This window comes from Parus major, chromosome 13 (assembly GCF_001522545.3).
Source record: "Parus major isolate Abel chromosome 13, Parus_major1.1, whole genome shotgun sequence".
In the NCBI taxonomy this organism is placed as follows: Eukaryota; Metazoa; Chordata; class Aves; order Passeriformes; family Paridae; genus Parus; species Parus major.
This window is the reverse complement of record NC_031782.1, coordinates 13,321,347-13,347,024: the sequence shown is the minus strand read 5'-3', so window position 1 is coordinate 13,347,024 and position 25,678 is coordinate 13,321,347. Positions and strand designations below refer to the sequence as shown.

The following is a 25,678-nucleotide window of genomic DNA, read 5'->3' as shown; positions in this document are numbered from 1 at the left end:
AAATACCCAGGAAGAAAAAAAAACAACCAACCAAAATCCCACAAGACATAATAAGCAGAACACACATAGAACAAGATTAAGCACAACACACAAGTTCTAAACTAGGTTCTAAGTTTAAAAGGAATACAGTTGAAGCAAAATAAAAACCTTACGTATTAGAGAGTTCTTTGTCTCAGCCAGCTGCTGCCAGCTTGTCTGTCTGTCTTTCAATTTCTCAGAAAGGTGTGTGTGAAAATCTAAATGAAATAAAACAAATAACATTTTAGAGATGGCTCTTCTTCTTTTCTTCCATTCCATTCACCTTTGGTGCAATACAGCCAATAGAATGTTTTACCACCTCCCACCCAAAGCATTCCTCAATAGCAAGTAAAATACATTACTCATTATTATCTAGAGATTCTTTTATCTTGTTATCAATGACATAAAAAAGCAGATTGAGCAGCAGTAGTTTGGTGCAATCTTGCTTTGCAGGCAGTCCACATACCCACTGTCAGCATCATTAACCACAAAAAGGCCTGAGTGCATAAAAATCTCTCTAAAAATCTCTTTGGAAAGGACTTCACCCAAAGCCCAGCAGAGTTTCCATACAGGAGATGCTCTTACCAACTTATTTTCAGTGTACTATTTATTACTCCTAATAAAAACATATCATTTCATTCTTCTAAAAGATATTTTTGTTCCTTAAAAACCGACTCCTAAGATACATTTGAAAAAAATGGACACTTTCAGCTATAATAAATAATTTCTTACAAGTTTATTGCAGCAGTATTGTGACTTTTGTATTGACTCTCAACATAATCAAGCTTATTCTGCTTCATCTCAACTAGACAGGAACCAGGGAAACTCTGCTGTTTGAAGAAGATTTTTCTTTTTTGTCTCCTAAAAAAGCTCCAGCTTTAGAAAAACAGATTTTAATACATACATCCAAAAAGCCCCTTTACTTTTGAATTTACTCTCTCTTAGACTAAATAGAAAAGAACTAAAGTAATCCTGGATTTTGAAAACATGACTTAATCAGGGAGTACTCTTACATTTGAAAAGTTCAGAATCAATAGAAAATTATTACTGAATTTCATAATAACATCAGGAAAATTTTCAGATGTAGTAAACAGGAAACATAAAACCTATTTTTATTTGTTTACATGACTTTTCTTGCAAAAGCCAGCAAGACAAGAAGCCCAGTAATTAATGTATGGTCACTCTAATTATTGTTTTTCACTGTCTATGAGTTTTCACTGGAAAATAATTTTACTTAGTGCATCTCACATTCAAATCCTTCATAATATTTATGAGATATTAATTTAATCTTTCACCCAAGACTCAAAAAAATCAGCAGTGAAAATGTGTTCTGTAAACACAGCAATTTATTATATGCAAAGAAAAATGGCAACACATTGACACAAATGAAAAAAGGGCTGACCAAGACAATAGAAAATAAACCACTTTGCATGCTAGGCAACAAATTAGCTGTTTGTTAGGAGCAAAAATACTTTGATTCAAGTGGAATAATGTGAAAGAATGACAGTTCCTGAGTCTTCCATCTCTGGCTTTGGGGGGAAAGGAATTGCAAGGGACAAGTTACAAACAATAAAAACCAGGTAGAATTTACTGAACTGCCTCAATATCTCCCTGCCACACATGAGGTTAAATTTTGATAAGGTACAACTGTAAGACATTTTTTGGTGCTTTGGCTCACATTTAATTAGTTGAGCTTTATTTTCATAGTACAGACTTTTGATTTAAAAACAAGAAAGGAAAAAGAAATATTTTCAGGGACACTTATCAAGAAAGATAATTCAAACACCAACATACAAATCAAGACAAGAAATGTGAAGAGCAGAACATTGTGGATATCAATGTAAAAATGCTGGTAAAAAAAAAAATTACTGCAAATTTCTTTGATATTATCAGCAATTTCTCCCTGAAACAAAATACTAGATGTTGATAATATTTTAAAATTTTAAAAATGGAAGAAATTAAATATAACTAAACATGCATATGCAGGAATATATCAAAGAAGTAGTCATGGAATTGTTTTGCTAAGCTTTTTTCCCTTTTCTTTTTCTATGTGAAAATGAAACCAAACTCTTAAACACAGTGCAAGTCTTCTGCAGTACTTAGAGCTAAATTAAACCATTTTAGTAGTTTGCAATTATACTATTTCTGTTATATCCCATCCTATAATATGCAAAGGTTTGAAATCCTTAATGTCTATATTTCTGTTTTAACACAGACATAGAAAGCTTTAGCTTTCATTTCTCTTTTGTGAGGAAAACCAGAATTAATCCATCAACAATTCATCTATTTTCATTTTATCCCATTACCCTTTAAGCTTGTGTATGTAACTGAATCTGCCATTTTCCCTTTCAGCTCTCTGTGGCCACCTTGGGATATTTGATCTTTATAAAGGACACAGATGAGGACAACAAACTCTTCACCCAAGGAAGCTGAACCATCCCTCTTTTTATAGGAATCACCTCAAACTAATGGCTAAAGCCCAAGGTGCCAAGCAGTGTTTCCCCAACAATTGAAAAAAAAAAAAAGAAAAAAGAAAAAAAGGAAAGAAATTTGTCAGCAATGCCCAAAGGAAAGAATATTTAAATGTTAAGACACTTTAAAATAGTGTCATCTGAAGGGAAGTCTCCGTGGGTATTACCTTCCTTTGACACTCACAGGGAGTTAAACCTAATTGCATTTAGGGTTATCTCTAGCAGCTACACTTGGAATCAACCATCCTCAGGAGGACTATTGTTCTAACTAATCTACTTATTAGGCTTTTATTCAGATTTAGTGCAGCCTTTGATAAAAAACAGCATCTCGAAGGGATAGTAATGGATTTTGCAATTATCAGACAGGAGAGAGCAGACTATGACCTACAATCTTTGGCCTTACCAAAAATTAGGAAAAGAAAATCTTTTGTAAGTGAATCTTTAGAACTTTAAGTTAATTTTAGTCCCTATCAGACACCACAGTTATATCTGGAAAGGTAAAACCTGTGTTAATTTCCTGTGCTCTTCCTATACATTTCCTTAAAATACAATCCTCCCACAGAAGCTGGCAGGGAGAAAGAAACCTGTTTTCTGTCCTTGCCTTTCAAAGATGAGTGAGTATCAGTTTTTGGTTTGATGTCTCAAGCCCCAGTTTAAGCCAAAAGCCCGTGATGATAGAGGTGATTTTAGATACCAGTGCAAATCCTGGCAGCACCTTTTGAAATCTGAGCAAACAGCCACTGCAATTCCTGACCCTCTCTCCCACGAGGAATACACACTTCAGAGCAGCTCCTTGCCTTCTGCATATTTTAAATATTTCTCTAAATTCCCTCCCAGCCCCACAGCCTCCAGGGGAACCTGCCCTGAGGAGATCCCTTCCCTGCCACAGCTGGGAGGCACCTCTGGCCAGAGGTTCTGCTCCTCAGGATCCCAGAGCAGAGCACACCTGGGCTCCACAGGACAGGTCTTTGTCCCTGGAAAGAGCCTGTCCACCAAATATCCTCCTCTTCTCAGTCCTAGTCCCTCTTTTGGGCTGTCCTAAAACTGCTCACAGCCACCAGCAATCCAGGAACAAGCATCACTCTTTTCTCTCTTCCCTCATCTCCAGTTATATTATTCCTTTCATATTCTCCCCTTCCCTTCATAGTTTAAATAGATGCTTCCCAATCTTATTAGTTCACAGGTATTCTGGCATTTTGCTGTTTAGCATTTTCTGGTCAGCATCACAAGAAGTTTGGCAACCAACCATGTAAGATGTGCTCCACCCTTTAGTTGACACCACCTTGTTTATGGTTGGGTTTTTTGGGAGTTTTTGTACATATGAAAACTTCCTTATGTTTTATAGGAGTTTCTTCCTCCACCCATAAGTCTTATGTCTCTCAGTCAACATTGATCTAGAAAATAACTGGAACATTAAATATGACCAGAGCCTAAATGTCCTCCTAAGCTCTGTTCTCATTTTTCCTCTTCTATTTATCAAAGTGGCATAACCCAATTTTCACTAGTAATATACAATAAAAAGCCATTTTATTTTTATAAAGTAGCACTTCAGGAACCTTGAAAATAAACATTACAAATAAACAGCCTGAATTTCTCAAACTTTTTTCCCTCTCTATATTTACACAAAAACATCTGATAATAAACCCTTGCTCCTTTCCTGTCACACCTGTGTGGCTGAGACCTGTCCCAAACATCTCTGATTTCCTCTTTAATGACCACTTTCTGTGAGCAGAAGTTTCTCTTCTGTGGGTATCTCAGGATATTTTCACTGTAATTTGCTCAATGATTATTGCTCATCGTTATGATCAGTGAGGAGCAGGGCAAACCCTGCAGCAACCAGCAGCAGACTCTCAGTACCAGACTTGTCCTGGTCTACAATTTTGCCCTCAAAAAGCTGTGTTTTTTCCCCCATCACATTCTACCCTAATACCTCAGACCATGCCTGGTGGGCAGATGTAACAAGTGCAGTTCTCAGCCTCTATGCACACATCCTCCAGTTAGAAAAAAATAATCAGTAATACAAAAGTCATGCACAAAGGTATGGGAATAAGAACTGTTCTGCAACAAAAAGGCCATACAATTTTTCTTTTCCCATATTGTCTTGACAGAATTACTCTCTGCTGTATTACTCTATTATGTTCTATTGCACATTTTACATCCAATGTTTTGTTTGATCTTTTGTGAAAGTTGTGTTCGGTTTTCTCTCCTCCAAAGCGCATTCAACAACTCAATTAGGCTTAAAAAGCTTTACCTTCAGAGAGCACTGGCAGCTCTCAAGCACAATTATTCTCCATTGCAAAACACCCACAAGACATATTTAAGAGTCTACTTCCACAAAATAATATGTTAACACACCACCCAGCATTCCTGCAGAATTGACAAACACCACAAAGGAAAATGCTCTAACGCACTTCAAGGACAGCTGAAAGTATATTTTAGTTCAGTGAACTACACAGCAAATACACCATTTTTCCTTTCCTCAGCCTAAAGGTTAAAAAGTGGGAGTCAGAAGAAGTTTTGACTTGCATTGCAATTTAAAACTTCCTAAATGTTACCAGTGTATCAGGAGCTGGGTGTTCCAAGCACTATCCATGCCTTTTATAGAGAATAATGCAAGTGTTTAGCTACACTAGAGACAACACAGAAAGTAAAATGAAAAATACTGATATTTTTGTCTACATTTCCTATGGAGTACTAAAAGCATTGGGATATCTTTCTACCATAAGAATCACAGGGACATGCAGAATTCAGATAGCACTCAGTGTGCTATGTGCCTATTTCTTTGTGTAAAAGTCTGTTATATCTATGAAGTCAAAGTTAACTGAACCTAAATTTCAAGTGGATTCTTTAAGTCAAATGAAATTATTTCTATTAGTCTTATCTCCCAAAAGAATTATATAAGTCCTATTAAGTGCCAATGATTATGTATACATAAGTGTCAATCAATTTCACAATATCACATCAAGATCGTGCCACTATGTATCTGGTAATTTTGTTAAATCTTCTCAAATTCCCCTGAACAGCCAAACCCTAACATCTAAAATATTTATAACTGCTTCTTAATTTAACATGGTTATTGACTCATACAAAAAGTAAAACTTTAATTGAAACTTCCCAACATTTTTTCCTTTTGGTTTCATTTTGCTTTTTGAAGTAAAGGTCAACGCAACAACGATTGCTTCGTGATGTTAGGAATGGTTCAGTGGCCCCATACAGACCAATGACTCAGCTATGACTTGTGATTTAATAATTATGGAGATATAAATCACAATTCTCATGGGAATAATTTATTAAAAATAAAGAAAAGCTTCAAGTAGCAACTGAAGGTTCTCTATGGTTGCTTTATCTTTTTTTAGTACCTTTTCCATGCAAGCCTCTCCCAAGTAAAACTTTACTCTGTGCCAATGACTATGTTTTTAGATAAAAAACTTAACACCTGGAAAGACCAGTAGCTGTACTGTTAAAAACAAAATTAAATCTCTAAACTGGTTATCCTTACATAAATATAGTGACAAAATTCACACAAATAAAATTTACAACAGAAGCTGTCAGGTACAAAGTTTAAAATGTAGAACAAACAGACCACTGTACTAAAACCAGTCAACACTTCAATTAAGGCACCCGTGGCTTTTTCTCCTCACTTTTGGCACCCCACAAAACTGCATAAATAAGAACTTTATGGAGAAGACTAAAACCAGTTTAAATCCTACAAGTATTTCCATAAAAATAGTATTTCTCCTTATTGTGGGATATTTATTTTTTCAGTCTGAGAGTGTAAAGAAGGGATAAATCAACCAGTAAAAGTTTTCTGACCATATTAATTTCCTACTTCTTTTGTAGAACTAGGGAAAAACTAAAGATAGCTGCTCTTGATTTTTTCCAATGAGCTGAATATTCCACAGACACTACAACATCCTGTCTGCCTCTAACACTGTAGCTCATTGCTCATTTAAAACCAAGGAAGCCCCTAAAAATACAAAGTGATTGAGATCAGTGTTCTAGCAATAGCAGTGCCTCACAAAACAAAACAAAGCCCTTGAAGTAATAACTTCAGCATCTGTCTTCCTCATTATTCATTTATGTTCTTCACTGTTAAGAATTATTGTTTGTTTTTAAATTGCGCTGGCAAGTTAATTAATTGATGAGCCTCAACCACCTTTAAACCTACTTTTACTTACTGATCTCTCTTGTCTTTCTACAGCAAGTTCTACTAGTGAAAAAAAAAAATCAAATTACAGTTTTCAAGTAATTTAGTTGGTAAGATCTTATTTGTCATCTGTGCCTGTAAACAATTTTGAAGAACTGACACATAACTAACAAGAAAAGCTTACTGCTACTCTGTGGTTTTTGCTGTGGAAAAAGATATGAAGAACAAGATTTCTATCTCAAACTTTACCAAATATCTGTTCAGCCTCTATAATGAGATCACCTATAGCTTTGAAACAAAACTATTCTCAGGACTCTTTGATAAAGAATGTAAGTACAACCTGTAGTGAATCATATCAAAGATATTTTATCACTTTTCTAGCCCAGGGAAAAGTATAAAACTAGAATAAATACATGAAAGTAATACTTGAGAATATCCTCTGTAACTCTAGGAGCTTCCCTCTCCAATTTCCTAAAAATTTTATTCAACAGCTCTGGTTGGATTTTTCTTCCATCAGTTCAAGTCTGGCTCTGAACCAGTGTAAATTTTAAGTATTTACAAAGTCCAGGGACAAGAAGTCCTGAATGTATATGAGGTGGATTTTTGCTCATTTTGGATCTGCCATTTGCTAATTTCATGCTGTAGTTTCCACACAGGTAAAAGGCAGTGAGCAATCATTCCTTTTTCCCATTTGTTATGTCAATCACTGCAGCAGAGGCTCCAGTCATGTCACCAGCTGTTTTTACACTAAAGAATATTAAAGTTCTGCTTCACAAGGAAACTATGCCATACTTTGGGTATATCTCAATGGCTTCTCCCTTTTGCAGTTCACTCATATAATTCTTTAAATGAAAGAATGACAATTCAACATATTGTTCAATGTTTATGAACCTTCTGCACCTTTCTACAGTGGCAGTGAAAATATTTTCTTCTTTAAATAAACTTCCCACTGCTTCCTAGTTTTATTAGAAGAAGAGGTTTTTTTGCATTATATATTGCATGGTTACCCTTTCACAGGATTGTCCACTGCTGTAGTAACCTGAACTGAACCTGAACCTTCCTGAATCTTAACAGACAGTTCAAAGCCCATCATAATTCCTCAATATTTATCCATTCCACCTACTGTTCACACCCATTATTCACATTGTGAGATTATTCAGGAAAATTTTCAACATCTTTGTCTTCCCTACAGTGCCATACAGAAATCAATCACTTCAGTACGCTTCTGTTTCTCCAGATCATTCTAAAAAACACCAAAATTAAGTTTGCACCATGACCAGAGCAACAAAGTGAAGGAAGAGGTTGTAAAGCTTAGGAAAAAACCCACAAAAATCCAGCTCTTTTCTGTAACAACATATGTTACCTCACACGTGATGGCAGCTGCTTCCCTCTGCACACAACACGGGCTGACAGCAAACACACTCATCTGTTTCCTGATGGAATGGAGCCCTCAGTGCCCAGTTTGTACAGAAAAACTGCCCTGGACAAGACAAACACACCCAAACATATCACAGCTTCAAGCTGGGCAGGGTTACAGAGAAAGCATTCCACTGCCTGACTCAAAAGGGATAGGAAATAAACACTGACAATCCCTTCTCTTGTACCAGAAGGATATTTATGATGTGAAAAACATTGCAATGTATTTTATCCAAGCTACAAATACTGACTCATGTGCTGATTGACCTAGTTTCCTGTTAACTTTATTTTTAGTTACTCCCTCTTGATTTATGTTTTCATTAAAACCTGAGGGATGCATCTTTTGAAGTCTGCTGGAGAATGAATGGAAGTCTGTGACTTTGCAGAGGATGCCGAGGCAATTTTTCCCAATGTTTTCTCTCTCTAAGTCACATGTCTAGTAGGAGCTCAACTGAAGAGCAAATAAGTATCATTTGTTTACCTCTATCTTATCTTTCCTTCACAGGAATTTAAAAGCAAATGAAAAATAGAACAAACACCAACAAATGCATCAAGTGGTAGTGCAGTTTAATGACTACAACCAACAGAGTCTGTGTCCTGCTCACTGCACACACTCACTCACTGGCAGTCACCTTTTCCTCTGTTTGTAACTGAATATACACACAAGTACTCTGAAAATCATCCCACTATTTATACACGAGTGATGTAATTAATTTTCAGAGCTTTGTGGAATGACATATAACATTTTATATAGACTATTAAGGAGTTTACACTGATTTGAAATAAAGCAGAAAACCCACCTAAGAAAAGAGTCCTCTGAGTGCTTCCAATCATGGAGAAGATGCATTAAAATAGTTTTCTTTTTTTGGAAATTATGAGCTTAATTTGCAGTAAGTGGAAACTAATTTTCTCAGACCACAAATGTAAACTCCAGGAAATCAGGTTCACTGCTGCCAATTCTTTCTTCTGTATGAAAATGGACCATAAAACTTCAAAAATTATGTATGGACTCCAAAGGTTCACAGCAATCCATAGCTGATTTTCTTTTTGCTTATTTTGCCCCTTGTCTACCACTGAATTAAATTACAGCATTAGATTTTGTGTAGTAAACGAGCACTAAATACTACATAAGGACCTCGTTTCAGATGAAGGCTCAATTGCAGTAATGATCTTGATAATTATATTAGGACAGTCTAGGTTTCCCTACAGCTTTCTATTTTTCAAATTTAAAGAGAGTTATGTGTGTGATGACAGCTCTGTATGCTCACAAGACTATTCTTACTTTATCCTGTCTACTTTCACACTCTCCAGAAATTCACTTTTAAGCCGCAGTTTTCAAGTATTTTGTCAATCACAGTTTATCAAATGCATTCTGCTAAGGCAGCTGTCAGGACAAGATTCAGCAGTGACAAGCTGTCTCAGCTCCTGTTCATTCTATCCTTTTTATCTCTGAGGAGGAGAAATACTCTGGCTAGAAAAGGCTCTACCTGTTCACTGCACGGGCAGTGGGGTCTGTATTGACAGAGCCCTGATCAACACAACCAGCACTCCCAATAAATTCTCAGCAGCCCATTTATACCGACTTTTTCCTTATCATAAGTGCTGCTCTGAAAACACTACTGGCACTCTGCACACAGAGGTGATTGAGTAAAAAGACACAGTGTAGGCTGTCAATTTATCCTGAAATAGCTTCTAGTGGATAGATAAAAGCCATCTAAACCATAGCACAAGACAGTGCTATTACACAGAATCTCCAGACTTCCCACAAGATATTCCAGAAAAACACTGTCCTCTGTTACACACACACCAAAATGATGGCATCATACACAGCTATCTGTGCATATACCGAAATACCAGTGCATACTGAACTATTTTCTTATAAATCCTGGCAATTAAGAACTTCATGTAATCTCACTCTGTATAAATGGTGTTTCAGAAAGGCTAAAACTGGGATTATGCCAAACTTGCCTTTTAGCTTTAATTGTGTTGACTACATTACCTAAAGGAATCTTCACTTATAGTGATAAATCATGACTGGGAAAACATGTATAAGCCAGATTTTCTCCTCCTCCACATACATTACCATGGAAATGCCAAAAGCTTGAGACAGTTCACAGACAGCTTATCTCCAAATATTTTAGTTGATCAAAATGATGCCATTTGATCCCATACAAGGTCTGTGGGATGAAGAACGGTGTCTGAAAAATAGTCAGCGTTCATCTACATAAAATGCTTCTGCTTTTGGGAACAGAATAAAGAAATTTCAGTCTACATTAAAGAGGAAGCAAGAAAGGGCCAATTAATGACTTGAACTTTAGAAGTGTTAAATAGTATTTGTAACAGGCTGACATTTGAAAATTTTCAATTGTTGTCCATTTTTAAAGTGTCTGTCATTGTCCATAAATGTCATATAGAGAAGAACAAAGCAATAAATGGGTCAGAGTAATTTCAAAAATAAGAGGGAAATCATTAGGACATGAACAGGAGCCATCAAAACGCCTTAGCACAGTGTCTCATTGCCAATCCCAGCAGGAGAGGTGAGAAGCAGAGCTGGAGGCAAGAGCAGGAGCACAGGAAGAAGTCTGAGATAAAAAATACAAATAACACAAGAATGACCTGAGGTGTAAACAGATATCCAGGTCTCAAGTTTAGATGTTCCTACAAAAACTACCTCATGTTCACAGTAGTTTTCCACAGAGCAACAAACCACAAAACCTTCAGGAAAAGCTGGAGTAAGAGACTTGAAAAGACAGCCAAGAAGGTGAGAAAACAAACATAACTGGTTACAATTCTGTTAGACCTGGGAAAAAATGCAGCTCAAAAGCTCCAAGGACCAAGAATCAGAGGACTATCCTGAAGAAATACATTCAGACTGTAATAGGTGCAGCTGAGCATTTTATTCCTCCAAGGTAAATAAACTGGACACATCACACAGCCTTTCAGATGAAGGATTAGATATTGTCCAAACACTAAGGCTCAGTTTAGGATGTGGGAGCAGAGGGGGCTGGCCTTGTCCTGAAGTCATATTTCCTTTCCTTGCTCTCCATGGCAGTGTCTGTACAAGCTCCTTCTCTCTGTGCAGGACACAAATCCTGAACAATCCCTGTTGAATGCATTAGGGTGGAAGGAAACAGAACACTGCACAGAGCTTCTGCTTTGCCAGCTGATGTAAAAACATGACAAGAGATAAACTTAAGAACATAATAAGAATTTTCACATGCCAGTAGTTTTTTTTTTAGACTTTCTTTTTTAGTACTAGCCATAGGACCAAGTTACATCAGTCAGAAAAAATAACTTTCTGCTTTCACTTTGTGTAATATCTGCCAAATAAGAGAAGACACAAAGGCAGAGGGAGATGAGTCAAGTGAAGGGCCACCAGAAATTTGTTTTCTCAAAGTGGACAGACTGTGCCTCAGCCCACCAGTGATCCCCCAGTTGTCACTGCTTTTATCACAACACCTCTGATGCAGGTTGGGTGATTAACTTGGGACACTAAACATGCCACCAGTCACCCGTGGCCAAGAGCTGTATTCAGTCACCTGGGAGCAAAGGCACGTTTTAGAAAATAGAATTTAAACCCAGATCTTTCCTGGACACAATTATGTTTATCATGGAGAAAATCCATAGAGCTGCTGACCCTGTTCCAACACAGAGAAGCACTGAGCTGTGAAACCAGCACTCTTCTGAAGGAGACAGCAAACAGAGCTTGGAATTACGACAAAGCAGAACCTCTGTGCCATAGAGGAAGCTGCAAATTCACTAGTTCACCTCAGGATGTAAGAATTTCACCAAGAATTTCACAAGTGGGGTGTCATGATCATACAAACCTTGATGAAGCAACCAAGGGCACTCTGACATCTCAGCTAGTCCCTCCCAGTTACTTGCTGGTCTTACTTATCACAAGCATGTGGAACTATTCAAATGTCCACGTATCAAATCCTATTTGTCAGTCATGACAAACCCTAGATATCACCTGGTACACAGAAGCCATCAGGCAAATCCCACCAATGGCAGTACTTCAGAAAGGGACAACTACAGGGTGAAACATCACCTCTGGAAGGTTCAAGTGAGCAATGTCTCAGCTGAAGCAGCCCTTTCATGAACAAGCATCTCAAAGTTCATCTTTATGACATTTCTTTCATCATCTAGCACTGAGAAAACCCTTTCAAGCTGTTACTTACTGGTCAACATGTTCAGCATGCATTAAAAACTCCCATATAGGTGGGATTTTCTTTACCTAAATTAGGCACTAAGACCATGACCAGATTCTCTACAGAGAAGCCAAACCTATTTCTCTGCAGTCAGGGGTGAGAAATAAACACTCCTGAGATGTGTTCAGAGGGAGATCTTGTCCACCTAACTTAAATGAGTGAATTCATGACAGAATGGTCTTCCTCTGGAAAATATCTGAAAGCATCCACCACTCTCTACTGACCCCAGGAGGAAAATCAAGCACTTCAGTTGCAAAATGGCTTCATTATCACAAGATGGGCACAGAATTGAGTGGATTAAAACTGTGTGTTGGACGCTTTGCTCTTTTAATCTTCAGAACAAAAACAACCTCCCTAAAAAAATAAGTTCTTGCATGACTGGGTAATATAAATTGATAAAGCAAGGAAAAATGTTAAATTTAAATGTCACTAAGCATGAGCAAACCTTGGTGTGTTAAGGTGTGAGTAGTGCAGCCCAGACAACAATTCACTCTGAAGAGAACTCAGGGTCTGTGACTGAGCTTCCATTACTTTTCACCTAATTCCTCTGGCACTGTTCCTGGATTTGGAATGTCCAAGCAGTCCACTCCTTGCACAGGTATTCAGATTCCATTACACATCACTGGCTTGAGGTAAGCAGATAGGGACATAAAGTTCTAATTTAATATTCAAAAATCATACCTAAGGACTTTAAATGGACAACTATAATCATCTCAATATTGAAATAACTTCCACTGTAAATGTTATAACTTAAGAGGATTTGCCAGATATCCCATCACAAAGAGAACATACTGAAAGAACACCTACAACCATTCCAGTAAATGCACAATAGTAATTAACAGAACATGCCTGCATTAGATACCTTATGTACAGATTCAATGCAGAATTATATATTACCATACCAGTTCTATTTATTTGACAACTAATTCAGACTCTCCAATCTTATCTCAAGGCAGGCACAGCAAGTTTTTTAAAATAAATTTTGTTGACATAAATTGTGGGTTGTTTCAAAACATCTATGGTGTTCCATGAGTCCTCACCTAAAACTATGAAATCAATGCATCTAAGTGGGAAATTTAGGACAGTAAGTACATTGCATATAGCAAAAATAACATGCAAATATTGCCACAATTTCCCTTACACGAAATTAGGGTACAAAGGAAGATTATATCAACAGAACTATGATACATTGAATTAATTTACCTTCAGATATTAGAAGCAGTAAATTTTCTGCTTTTTTCCAGTTTTCTAAGAAATCTCTTAATACTAAATATACAGTGTATCTGTACTAGTTAATGCACTTTTATACTACACTGTTCTTCACAGAACCTCATGATTAATAAACATTATGGATGCTATGTTTATTCAGTTTTAAATTTTAATTATCTTGGCTTTCACGGAAAGTAAATATCCCCATTGAATGTCAGTAAAACTGGTACAAGTGAAGAATGGTAAAGTAGCATTGTTATAAAAACTGTTCTTGTTTTCTTCTTGTTTGGTTCATCTAAGACAGCCAGATATAGAAACCCAAAGTGCTTAAAAAGAGTATTTAGGACTGGTTATTTAAAAGGACCTGCCAGAGCTGCTTAATCAAGATGGATAACACCTTTTCTACAGCAGAAACATTTCTCCCTTTTACAATCATCCTTATAAATTAACTAGCCTGAAGATTTTGGTGAACTGCAAGAACTAAAGATGATTTTGATGCTATTGTGAGTAAGTTAATTTCTGGTTGTACTTTTCATTAGCAAAAAAACTCTATCTAAACTCTCCCTGCCCCTTTCCACCCTCTCAATTCTCACTTTTTCTGCCTACCCATAAACCAAAAGCTGCAAGAGAACTGTGTCCATGGCTATGGCAGCACCCTTTTCACTGAAGTGACATTTCACTATTGCCAGAATAAATAAATTGTTCTTACATCTCCACAATGTTACTTTAGATTTGGGTTGTAAACCAAAATCAATTCATCTCTTGTCATATCATGAAACTTAGTAAACATTTTTGTATCCCATTTTCCTCAGTAGTTCTCCTGTATAGACCCAAACCACTACAAAAACCAATCATTTGTGCTTTTTTCCTTTATGTTTGTGTCAGACCATAATGTTCTTCAATTAGATGCAGATATGAGGTCTGAGGACAGCAAAGTAAGGTCACACCAGTGGGAAATTACAAGTTACCAACCACCCCACTACCTTACAGCTCCACAGGAATTATAGTGCTCCAGCAAGTTAATAACTTGCCTTGCTTTGCTTATTTTATAACCAGAGAATTTTCCCCCACTATTGAGAGCACCTTCTTCTCTAATATCAATACTATCTAACCATTTATGCAATGTTCACTCTTCCATAGATCTAACATTTAATTGCTTTATAATGTCCCTGACCTCACTATTTTGGGGGACAGAAATGCAGCAAGAAAGGACAAACTGAGGTGATTGGGTAAATGAGTTTCATAAATCATTAACACCACGAAGAGCAAGGATTCGGTGCGTTACTTCAGCTTCATAGGATATAATTACATGTTTTGATTAGCAGATATATTTTCCCAGCCTCAGGTGTCAACAAGGGTTCAAGTGTATAACATGTATAAATGGGTGCTAATTTTACTAGTCATGAAAATGTGTTTTGCTAATTACATTTATATCCTCTTAGCCCATTTCCATTCGATATTGCTTCTCTGTAGTACCTGTTTATTTCCTTACAGTAACATTTGAGCTCTTCCAAATGACACAATGATTCTAAAATTCACTAGGCATGGCAAGTTACTTCCCCACTAAATACCTGTTATGGGATTGAAAGAGGAACAAGATTTACAGGTGTGTATACAACTTTGTGGCCATTTCTGTACTTCTGTGAACTGTATCCTGTTCAGGGTGTTATCATCTGGGATGAAAATCTTACAGTGAAAATGGTGCTTTTCTTTCTTCCAGTTGATTCTTGTTAGGTGTGCAAGAATTTCTGATTGTTGACACCAGAAAATAAGGGAGCAAGCCTGTTTTATGAGAGTGAAGCCCTTTGTCCTTGCCCTGCACCTTCCTGACAGTCCTACACGCTTTGCTCACAGAAATGAGATCAGGATGAAAAACTGAAAGAATCTCTTTTCACACAACTAGCTACAGAATGGTTTGGGCTGGAAGGGACTCAAAGATCATCTACTTCCATGCCCTAATCAAAACCATGATGGAAAATGTTTATTCTTTTGGATATAACATGGGATAAAGCTATTAGCCACAAGCTGCTGGATATTGGAATACCTAAATAAGGACATACTTCTACAATTCAGTTTGCAAAACAAGAAAAGGACCCAAAAGGTTTCCAAGTGTGACTCTAGCAGCACAAGGAAAGTAAGGACCAACAGAACCACAGTTTTACTGTCTATGCACCTTCATTGCATATTTAAATTTAGGGTTTGTCTTCCTTAAAAAGAATAGTCATGAAGCAACTTTTTAGAATGACATTAACATTTTCAAGCTAATGCTGTGATCTGTAACCCACACATATAATTAATTGACTGGCTAATATGAAACCACAACTTACTAGAAATTACTTGATTTTAGCAAACAGCCAAAGACCTGACCAGCTCAGTCCTTTAGCTCACAGAGTGGCATCAGACAGAGTTACTGGCTTAGCTGGGGCAAAACTTTAGAGCACATAATGAAAAGAACAATAGGACAAAGGCAAAAAATCCCATTGTTTATAGCTACATGATAAAATGCTGGTAAAATCTCCTCAGAGCCTTCTCTTGCCACTGACACTTCAAGACTTAGACTAAATATTTCAAACACAATTAACTCAAAATAATAATTAAGGGAAAAATCACATGGAAATTACCAGCATATCCATACATATTATGTTATTGCAGGAGAGTGCAGGTGTAGAGACTGGATTTATAAGCTTTGACATGGATTGATATACTCACATAATAATTACTAACTACTGACAGACCTGAAAAAACACATTAAGAATTCAGTGTACAGATTTCAAAAAAGTCTAACCATGCCACCAATACCAAGAAGAGATGATTTACATTTCCCTTGTAAATATTCTGGAAGATTACGTACAGAATCAATACTACATATTATTCTGATAGGATGTGATGACAACTTATGCTGATTCAATATATAACAAAAATACTGTCTCAAAGCCTATCTGGAACTCAGCAAGTATACAGTGGCAATATATTTACAAAAAAACCCCAAAAAAACAACTAAAGAGGGATTAAAAACTTCAAGTTGTAATAGGCACAATATGGCAGGTAACCCAGCCTTGCAACACCTCACTGAAGCTGAATGAAAACCTTATTACAAATGTAAGGTTTAAAAAACAACAAGTAGAAGTGGATAAAATACAACCTTAAAACTACTACGGTGTGGCTGGCACAACAGACCAAGTGTGATTTCCTTTGTCACTCCTCTCCTTTGCATGAGTTAAGAGTTTCAGAATTACTCAGTTGGGTGGAAAAATGCAATTGAAGTAATGATATTTATGATGAGAGGCTTCTTTTCTTTTGCTGTTCTCTAAAGGCTGCAGATGGCTTTGCCTTCCTTTTAATATTTCAAATTTGAAAAATGGGAGCAATAAGGGCATAAATTCAAAGATATTGTACGCACGTTCATTTTAATGGAGTCATCAGTACTATTTAGTTAATAATGCACAAAACCTGTTCTTTCATATGGCCTTGCTACAGGTTTTAAGCATAAGCAGCCTAATTTCAGAGAACAGGAATACTCACACAGGAAGGTAAGTGCACCTTTAAGTGTTTTAATCACAAGGGGATTAAATGCGCACGTTCGGCACTTGGCTAAAAAAAAAAAAATTACAATTTTCTGCATTTTATTTCTTTCCATTAAAGTTCTTTTGCTATATATGAGAGCTTTTTAGCAAGTCCAAACAAAAGCACTGTGGAGGGTAAAGTATTCCATATATGTGAAGAATGTTTAAAAATTAGTTCTTCAAGGTTTTAATTGTATATACATCAAATCGAGTCAGCTGCCATAACAGAACAATTGCTACATTCATGCTGTGTGTTATGAACTCTAATTGTTAGAAACACTTTTCGTTTCAATCTTGACATCTATATTAATTTTTTTCGTGATTTCTTTGTGGGTTTTTTTATGCTAATTCTGTTAATAACAGAATAAGATTATACATTGTACTTTTATTCCTGATCATTAGAAACGTAAAGCACAACATGAGTCAGAAACTGTAAGGAAGAGGAAAAATAAAAAAAACAAAAAACCCTTAAGTATAAGGGAGAAAAAAAGAAGCAAAGCTGTGCTAAAACAGGATGAATTCATAACAGAGATTTTGCTTTTATCTTCAAAAAGGCACTGTATTATAACTAGAACTTACAATTAAAAGATAAACTGTGTAACATTTTTTTTAAAATTAACAAATAAAGAATATTTAGGCATCACAGGTATCTTCACATCAATAATATCAAAAGCTGAGCCTACAACTTTTGAGAAAATATTTGAGAAAACAACCAAAAATCCACCAATCTCTAACCAGTTTGTGATCATCTCAGAATAACTGGAGAGGATGAAGCATCCCAGAGGAGCATGAAGCAATACCTGCCTTGCAAAGTGAGGAGAAAGGAAGGAAAAAGAAATTAATAGACCTGTCAGCTTAACTCTGATATCAAATGACATGGAACCAATTGCCAAACATGAGTTTTGTGAAGTTAAGAAATGAAGATAAGGAACAGTCAACATAAATTTGTAATGAGTGAATTAAGAACAAATTCAAATTTGTTTCTTTAGCTAAAAGGGATTTGGCACTCTAGGAAAGGAGTTCAGCACGGTGTATCAGATGAAATATTTTACAGCAATTTAATCTTCACCTGAAAAGACAATGGAAAGATGCCTGGTTTGATGGAGGACTAACAAGTCACTTCTGAAAGGTACTGGAGAGGATTTTTATCCCTTAGGACCATAATCTTGAGAGCTGGTTATCCTAAGAGACAGTGCTATGTAGTTTTATTTTGTAGGTTTTTAAGAACTGTCACTAAGTCTTTCAGAAATCACCAGTAAATCAACAAGTAAATGTCTGACCTAACTCAAAGGAGATAAAATTCTGCTGTATGTTTCAATCATTTAGACCACAAAGCTACACTACATTTAAAAAAATTCTCCATCAATACTAGATTATGATATAAATATTATTTATGACAGCTCTTACAGTGGAGATTTTCAGCTGAAAAGCATAAAAGAGTGTTTCAGAAAAATATGAAGAAACTCGAGAGTTGCTGAAGGAGCCATAGTCTTAATAAATACGTGTGATAAGAAAGGAAGCAATCCCTGCTCTCCTGCACCTCAAACTTGTTTTGAAGTGACAGGAAAACAGATGATGTGCCAGATTTGTAAAACTGTTTGCAAACAGACCAAGTGAAGAGGAATGAATCCTTCCAAAAGCCATAGACAGCATCATTCCAGGAATATCAGTTACAAATCTTCCCTCCACACCTGTAGCTACACTTGGACAACAGTATTCAGGGGTTCTTAATTTACATTATACTGTTTGTCACAAATTTAGGAAGTCCTTGGGATAGCCAGATAGTAACCTGGGCCTGGATGTGAAATCCCAGAAACTGAACTTGAGGTGTGGAAGGGAACTGAGACAATTCCAACATTTCACATGCACGACCTTCTCCGGTTTCTCAGGGAGCGAAAAAGAGACTGACTGAGAAGGGAAGTAAATTCTTAATGTACAAATAAGAGATATAATGCATGTTATCCCAAGGCTCTAAACTGTCAGTGCTGTTTGCCATATATTCTACCTTGGCTCCTGGTTAACATCATCTGGACACAGAAAAAAACCCGTCAATCTCCATTTGCACTTAGCGCTGTGCAAATAACGCTCTCTGCCTTCAGAACACGCACACACAGAATCAGGCACTCAATTATATTTATTTTTCACTAGAGAAGCCTAATTTGAGAGCTACTTTCAAAGTTTAAGACCTGACACTTCCTCTGAAAGATGAGAGCCCCATTTCTTACTGCGCTGAGAAGGCAGCAGCAGATGTAAAGCTCCTACTGTGCTCTACACCCAGTCTGCCCATTCCAAGCTCACATAACTCCTGCTATAAAACATCCCAGCTGCTATTTATGTGCTTAATTCATAAATCAAAACTTTTCAAGTAAAATACAAAGACACCATTACCTTGCTAACCCTAAGCTCACCTTGGATGTACTATTAGGCTATTATTGGTTCATCTAGTTATTCAGACACAAGAAGACATAAAAAAGCTAATTTCTAGGTTAGCACAGCATGCCTTTGGGTAGTGTTATAAAGCCTGAGAACTGAAATAAGCATCATAAAAATATATGGCCTGCCCTGCAGATGCTACTTTAGAAAATGAACTCAGTATCTAAAAATCAGTAAAAAAAACCCCAAAACCACAAAAACCAAACAGTATTTCAGCACACATGGAATGATGTCCCTATCACAGCTTTAACAGCCCTCTAATCTCAATTTTATTTTATAATTCATAATTATTTATAGTTTATAATTATATTTTAATGCTAAATTAGCAAATAAGTAATTTCTATTTTCCCACCATGAAAATAATTTCTAATTTTTGTCATGAATCATGCTTATTTTTAGGATTTCTGTCAGGGGTACCATTATTTACAAACACCTTTGTACAATTTAGCACACCTAAAGTAAAAACAACCTCCCCCCAAAAATCCAAAACAAAACAAACCCAAAGCAATCAAACAAAAACCCACAAATCCTTTAAAACATAGAGACTCGATACATGGAACAACCACGTGTGGTGCACACATTTGAAAAGCAAGGAGCCTCAAGCTGATTTTCTCCTCTTCAGAGAGAAAGAAAAATTATCAAGGAGAGAAAGGAAAGGAGCAGAAATTTTACTGTGCCCTTGTGACACACCTGTATTTCACAGCAATGTTAAACACAACACAGAGCTGCCTGTACCGCTGGTAGTGGTGTTCACACAGCGAGCGTGTGGCAGAACAACAAATATTCCCCACAATTAATTCAGTGTTACATGGGAGTTGTTGCTTAGCTGTTGATGAAAACATTTAATTTAATAAAATTCAGCCTTTTCCTCTGTATTCCTGCTCCACATCCTATTGTCTGTAATTGCAGCACCTTCTCTCTCTCCCATGCAGGGAAAGCTGCCAAGCAGCTCCCGCTGGAGCCAATGTCAGGGCTACTTTTCAGATTACCAGGGGGGAATATGTAAACTGCACTGTCAAGTATCTTATCCATAGGGATTAAGAGTGTCATTTCAGAATCCCCAGTCTCAGATGAGTCAATCTGAAGTCCTCTTGCTCCACTCTGGTCTCCCAGTGAAGTCATCCCTGCTGGCAGCAAGTCACCTTACACTTGGCTCTTACCAAAGGCAAACTCAACCCTTATGTTTAACTTCTGTATCAAAAGATTTTATTACCAAAGCTCCCATTCATAACCAATGTATTGTCTAATTAATATTTAACTTGGCTATTGAGGTTTGCAATGGTACAGAAAGACTGGTTTTTTTTTAGATGGCTACACAGATGTTTGCAAACCAATAAAATACAACACATCTGCAAAAACTTCCATCATTTTGTTAATGCTCATGTAGGGAGAGGCCTGTGCTGAACTCTCTTATTTATTATTCCTTATTTCTCCTTAGTGTATCAAATGTTGAACAAAACCAAAGCCAAACAACCCTTTCAATTTCACATTTGAAACATCTGTCATTTCTTGAGATGTAAATCTGTGAAATTAAAAAACAAAAAAGAGGCATCTAGTGTAAGTCCTCTTTGGTCACAGTTTGTTTACCCAGACAGAAATGACTCCTTGAACTCCCTGCATACACTGACAGACAGGGATGAGGTCCCCCCTCACCCATCTCTTCTCCTGGCTAAACTTACCCAACTCTCTCAGCCTCTCCTCACAACTGAGATGCTCCACTCCATTAATCACCTTTCAAATCCCCTGCTGGACCTGCTCCAGGAGCTCCATGTCTCTCTTGTAATGGGGAACCTGAAGCTGGACAAAATATTCCAGGTGAGGGCTCAGCAGGGCTGCAGGAGGGGCAGGATCACCTGGGTCTCCTGGGATGGACACACTGCTGGCACAGGGACATGGCTGTTCCATCATTCCACTGCAGAGGAACGATGAGTAAAATATTTAAAAGTCACTATTCAAGCAAAATTTAATTTCGCTTTGTCCTGAGCATTCTCTTTTATTTCACAGGGAAAAACATCCCCAAATCCATCAAACCAGTAAAAAGTTCCACATTATCTCATTTAAATAAACAAAATAAAACCCAAAGATACTGGCAAGTTAGCAGCAGTTTTGGAAGACAGACGGAGATAAATAAAAGACAAAACAAACATCAACAAAAGTGATGATTCCCAACTCAAGCTCCTCTACAGCTGTTCAGATGTGTACATACAGAAAATAAAATAACTGTAAGGTTGTTTTTCCTTCCTAGGGGAACTGCTGTCTTTTCCATCACTGCAAACACCACTTCAAGCAATTGTCATGTCTGAAGATCTCTTTGCCTCCTCTGGCTGTTTTTTTAACAAAATGCACTATAGAGGTTGAACTAGAATGGTATGGAGCAAAATTGTCACTCAGCTTGAAGTTTATTGAGAGAATTCTTTCATATGTACACATTTTAAAACACAGGTAAATAAAGTATTCATTTCTCTATCCCCTTGAAGCAATAGCTTACTATTATCTGATCAGAGAGGTCAACCTGTACAAGGAAAAGCAAGCATGACCAACTTCCTTAATTCACCATGTTCATAAAGTATAAACTTACACTGCTGAGAGAAATGGCAAAATAATACAGTGTGACTAAGGATAAGCATGCAAATGGTTTAGAGAATATTCTTGATGGTTGGAATGTCTCATGAATTTTCTCTCTGCCTGGTTTAATAGCTCTTTATTGAATATTTTGAGCACAGCATGAAATTCTGAAGATATGCAAGCAGTATTTCTCACCAAAACCTGAAGAGGACTTGGACAGTGACAATGTCCATTGTATCACTACTTTCTGGCAGCCTCTACAAAAACAGAAATGAACTGGCAGGGTAAACAACCAATGAATTTTCCAAACAAAAAAATGAGACCTGCAAGAAAAGGACATTCTTTTCAAAGAAATAACAAAGTTATGTACAAATGTGAGTGCGTAAACTTTTATGATTCTACTAGTATTTGTTCAAAATAGAGTATATTGAAAAAAGGGCTTGTACCCTACAACATATTGATTTTGAGCAGTGAACTCTGACACATTCAGTATTACCCTGTCTCCTTGCAATTTTAATATAAATAGGAAAGCCTGAAAAAGCAGACAACATATAGATTCAGAGTATGAAAGATCAGGTGAGCCTAAACTTCCATTTTTGACATCTGAATGAAGGGAGTCTCTCACTTTTTAGCACAGTATTGCTGGTTATACCAGAGAGATAATTTAATGAAAATATTTATCCATAGAAACCATGTGCAAATGGATGATCTTATTTGCATTCTATGATGAGTATGCAAATCCATCAAGCACATGCAAAGTGGATGAAGTATGCAAGCAACAATAACTACATATAAATAAAATAATCATTAATAAGACAAAGTGCAACTTCATTAATGCAAAGGATTGTAGGTGAAGATCCTTTCCACTGCAGTGGCAGAAAAGGTCTGCCATATAATATTTTATAGGGATATTTATAATATTTTATATTTTATGCTGTTTTTTGGCCTTGGTTGTATGTGGACTCTCATTAAGTCTGTAGGCAAGGTTTGAACTTATGTTATGGATGTTTTTTGACAGATTTTATTAATTTGGGTTTTAAGGGTTCTGTTGCTATGTTTAATTTTGCCACTTGCCTGGGGCCTGTATGATGTATCCAGGTAAAGTTAGAACTTTGTTAATTTCTCTGATTACTGTCACGGTAAAATGTGGTTTCTTATTTAATGATACACTCAAAGGAACTTCAAATCTTGGAATTACTGATTGAGCAAAGTTTTCACTACATTTTTGTTGTGTTGGTGTTACAGGGGTAAGTTTCAGGCTATTCACTGAAGGTGGCAACTAATATTAATATATATTTGCATTTTTCTTTGAGTGGTATTTCAGTGAAGATCTATTTGCTAATAATTTCCTGGGAGATTGCTTGTTTTTTGTTACTTCTATAATTTTCCTGTTTGTGTCAGGGTTGTTTTTATAACAGGTTTTATATAAGTTTGTTATAGATTGTACAATATCAGTTATTTATTTCTTTATTACTACTTTTTTCAAATGTTTTAGAAGATTTTCTGTTCTTTAATGAGTATTTTTTTGCTTTTGTTGATCTATTTTTCACAGGAGCAAACGAAGAATTATAAATTGTCTTGCTAAGGTAATAATTTATTCACTTTTTTTTAAATTTTAGTTTTAAGAAACTTAATTTGTGGGGTTTTTTGATAGTATTTTGGGGTGAATAGGTGAAGACCTCCCTCATTGCTGTAGCAGAAAAGTTCTGAGTATCTGATTTGGGATCATTCCTTTATGAGCTTTACATGGCTCTGGCAAAGCAGGAGTTGTCATGCAGACTGACATCCTGTTCTGGTGCTGCACCACTGAATTTACCTCAAAAACCCTGAAATGCTCTATTGATCACACCCCTCTCCTATTAACTCCTGAGCCATAATGATGCTGTGATCTATAAAGCTCAGGCCCTCCTGCACAGCACACAGAACAATCGTTAAGTTAGCCATTCCTCACAGATCCCTGCCATTGTATTCCAACCTGATCCGGAATGCAGGGAAAATATTGTTAGGGGAGTTCACTGGAGAAGATCAGAGCTAGCTGGAAAACCCAGCTGTCACAGCTCGTTATTGCCAACAGATTGCACGAGAGCCTGCCAGAATTTGCCTTACAAATTGTTCCATGCTGCCTTAACAGAAAAAACTCCAGAAGATGCCCACAGGTTGCAAACTCTGCCTCCCTTCCTAAGGCGTCCCTGAAAACCCGAGGGATTGCTCAAGGGTCACGCTGAGGAGCCATGGAACTCTTGGGGATTTCATTTCTTACCCAGTCTGGTATGATTGGGGAAGAGAATGTAACAAATTGCCATTTTCCAGAAAACTTAAAAACAACCTGGCTTTTCTGTCTGGTTTGGAGGAGGATCAAATTTGAAGAGCTGACTGGAAATCTGGATTTTGGATATTCTCAGTTGTGTGCAAATTTCAATAATAAATAACAGAGGCAGTCTTTAGCAAGCTTGGTGAACTATGCATGGCCTACAGCCATCCATGTAAATACAGATACAACTGATTGTGCCTACTGAGCAGGAAAAAAGAAGTGAATGGCAAAGCAGTAAAGCCATAATGATGGAAGGAAGGTTTAACTCCTCAAGTTTCTTCAACACAAAAGCACTGAAACCAATATTTTCATGCATAGCAAGATATTATGTCTAGATAATCTTTCATTTAATTTCTCAGGTTAAAAGTAATCTTCAGTAACCAATTTTAAACAAAATTTGATTTTAATGGGACTTTTCTAGTAACACACACAGAAGGAGGATCAGAATGGAATTGATGCCACACATGTGGAGATGTTACAACAGTGCTTGAATGAAATCCCAGTTTCCAAGAACAGTGTTACATTTTGAAGTACACTGCAATCACCCTTTTAAGGAAAAATAGTCCATTCTTAATTTCATTGAAACAGTGAGAATAAACATACTAATACTTCCCAAAGCATAAAAAATGAAGCAACAAAGTGCCAGGTAACACAGCTGAGACATTTCTTGATAATGCAGGAGGTGATCAGGGATCCCAAAGAAGAACACCCATGTTTCAAACCCATCTCCCCAGTGTTTCAACTTGGTAGCAAATGCTGCACTCAATCAAATGATCTAAAATGTAATGTAAATGTAGATGTAAATGTAATTTAAAGTGCTGGAGGAAGGACAAGAAAACTCCCAGTTTTTTTAAGCAGTGTAAGAAGTAATACTTCTTTAATAATTTCTATTTAGCAGGAGAGAGGTTTACTCAAAACATTGAGAGATTTATATACTGATTTTTGCATATAAAACTCTAATGCACTACAAAAGTCAGAAGTATCTCAGGAAGCCAAAGAAATACTCCTATTTCTACCACTGCAGATGAACTTTTCTCTTTACTGATGAATCCAAGTTTAATCATCCCCTAAAAAATAAAATAATAACTAAAATGTTTCCCGCACTAGTACCTAAGTTCAACTGAAAAACCAAATGCAGCTTTCCCTCAGGCCATCTTCTTTTCAGCATTTACAGGGTTTGGCAAAAAGCTTTGTTTTATACATTGGTATTAATTAGGGTAGCACAACTGTGAGGGGAAACTGCTGGAGAAAAGATCACAAAATGTCCACATGGGCAAAAAACCAGACCAATTGATGGTTTTTAAGTTTTCTCAATTGCAACAGTATTTTTTTCA

The 25,678-nt window shown here is 36.7% G+C and overlaps 1 protein-coding gene across 12 annotated transcripts in view; it reads right to left on the bottom strand.

Annotated features, from left to right (window-relative positions):
- Positions 1-25,678, bottom strand: part of TENM2 (teneurin transmembrane protein 2) — a 478,752-nt gene that overhangs the window by 285,891 nt on the left and 167,183 nt on the right. For 7 of the 12 annotated variants that reach the window (XM_033517641.1, XM_033517643.1, XM_033517644.1 and 4 more), the window contains one exon: positions 153-236. The exons of the other annotated variants lie outside the window; for them this stretch is intronic. In XM_033517641.1, the coding sequence (XP_033373532.1) occupies positions 153-236 (84 nt within the window). The remainder of the gene's footprint in view (positions 1-152; positions 237-25,678) is intronic. 12 annotated transcript variants of the gene reach the window in all.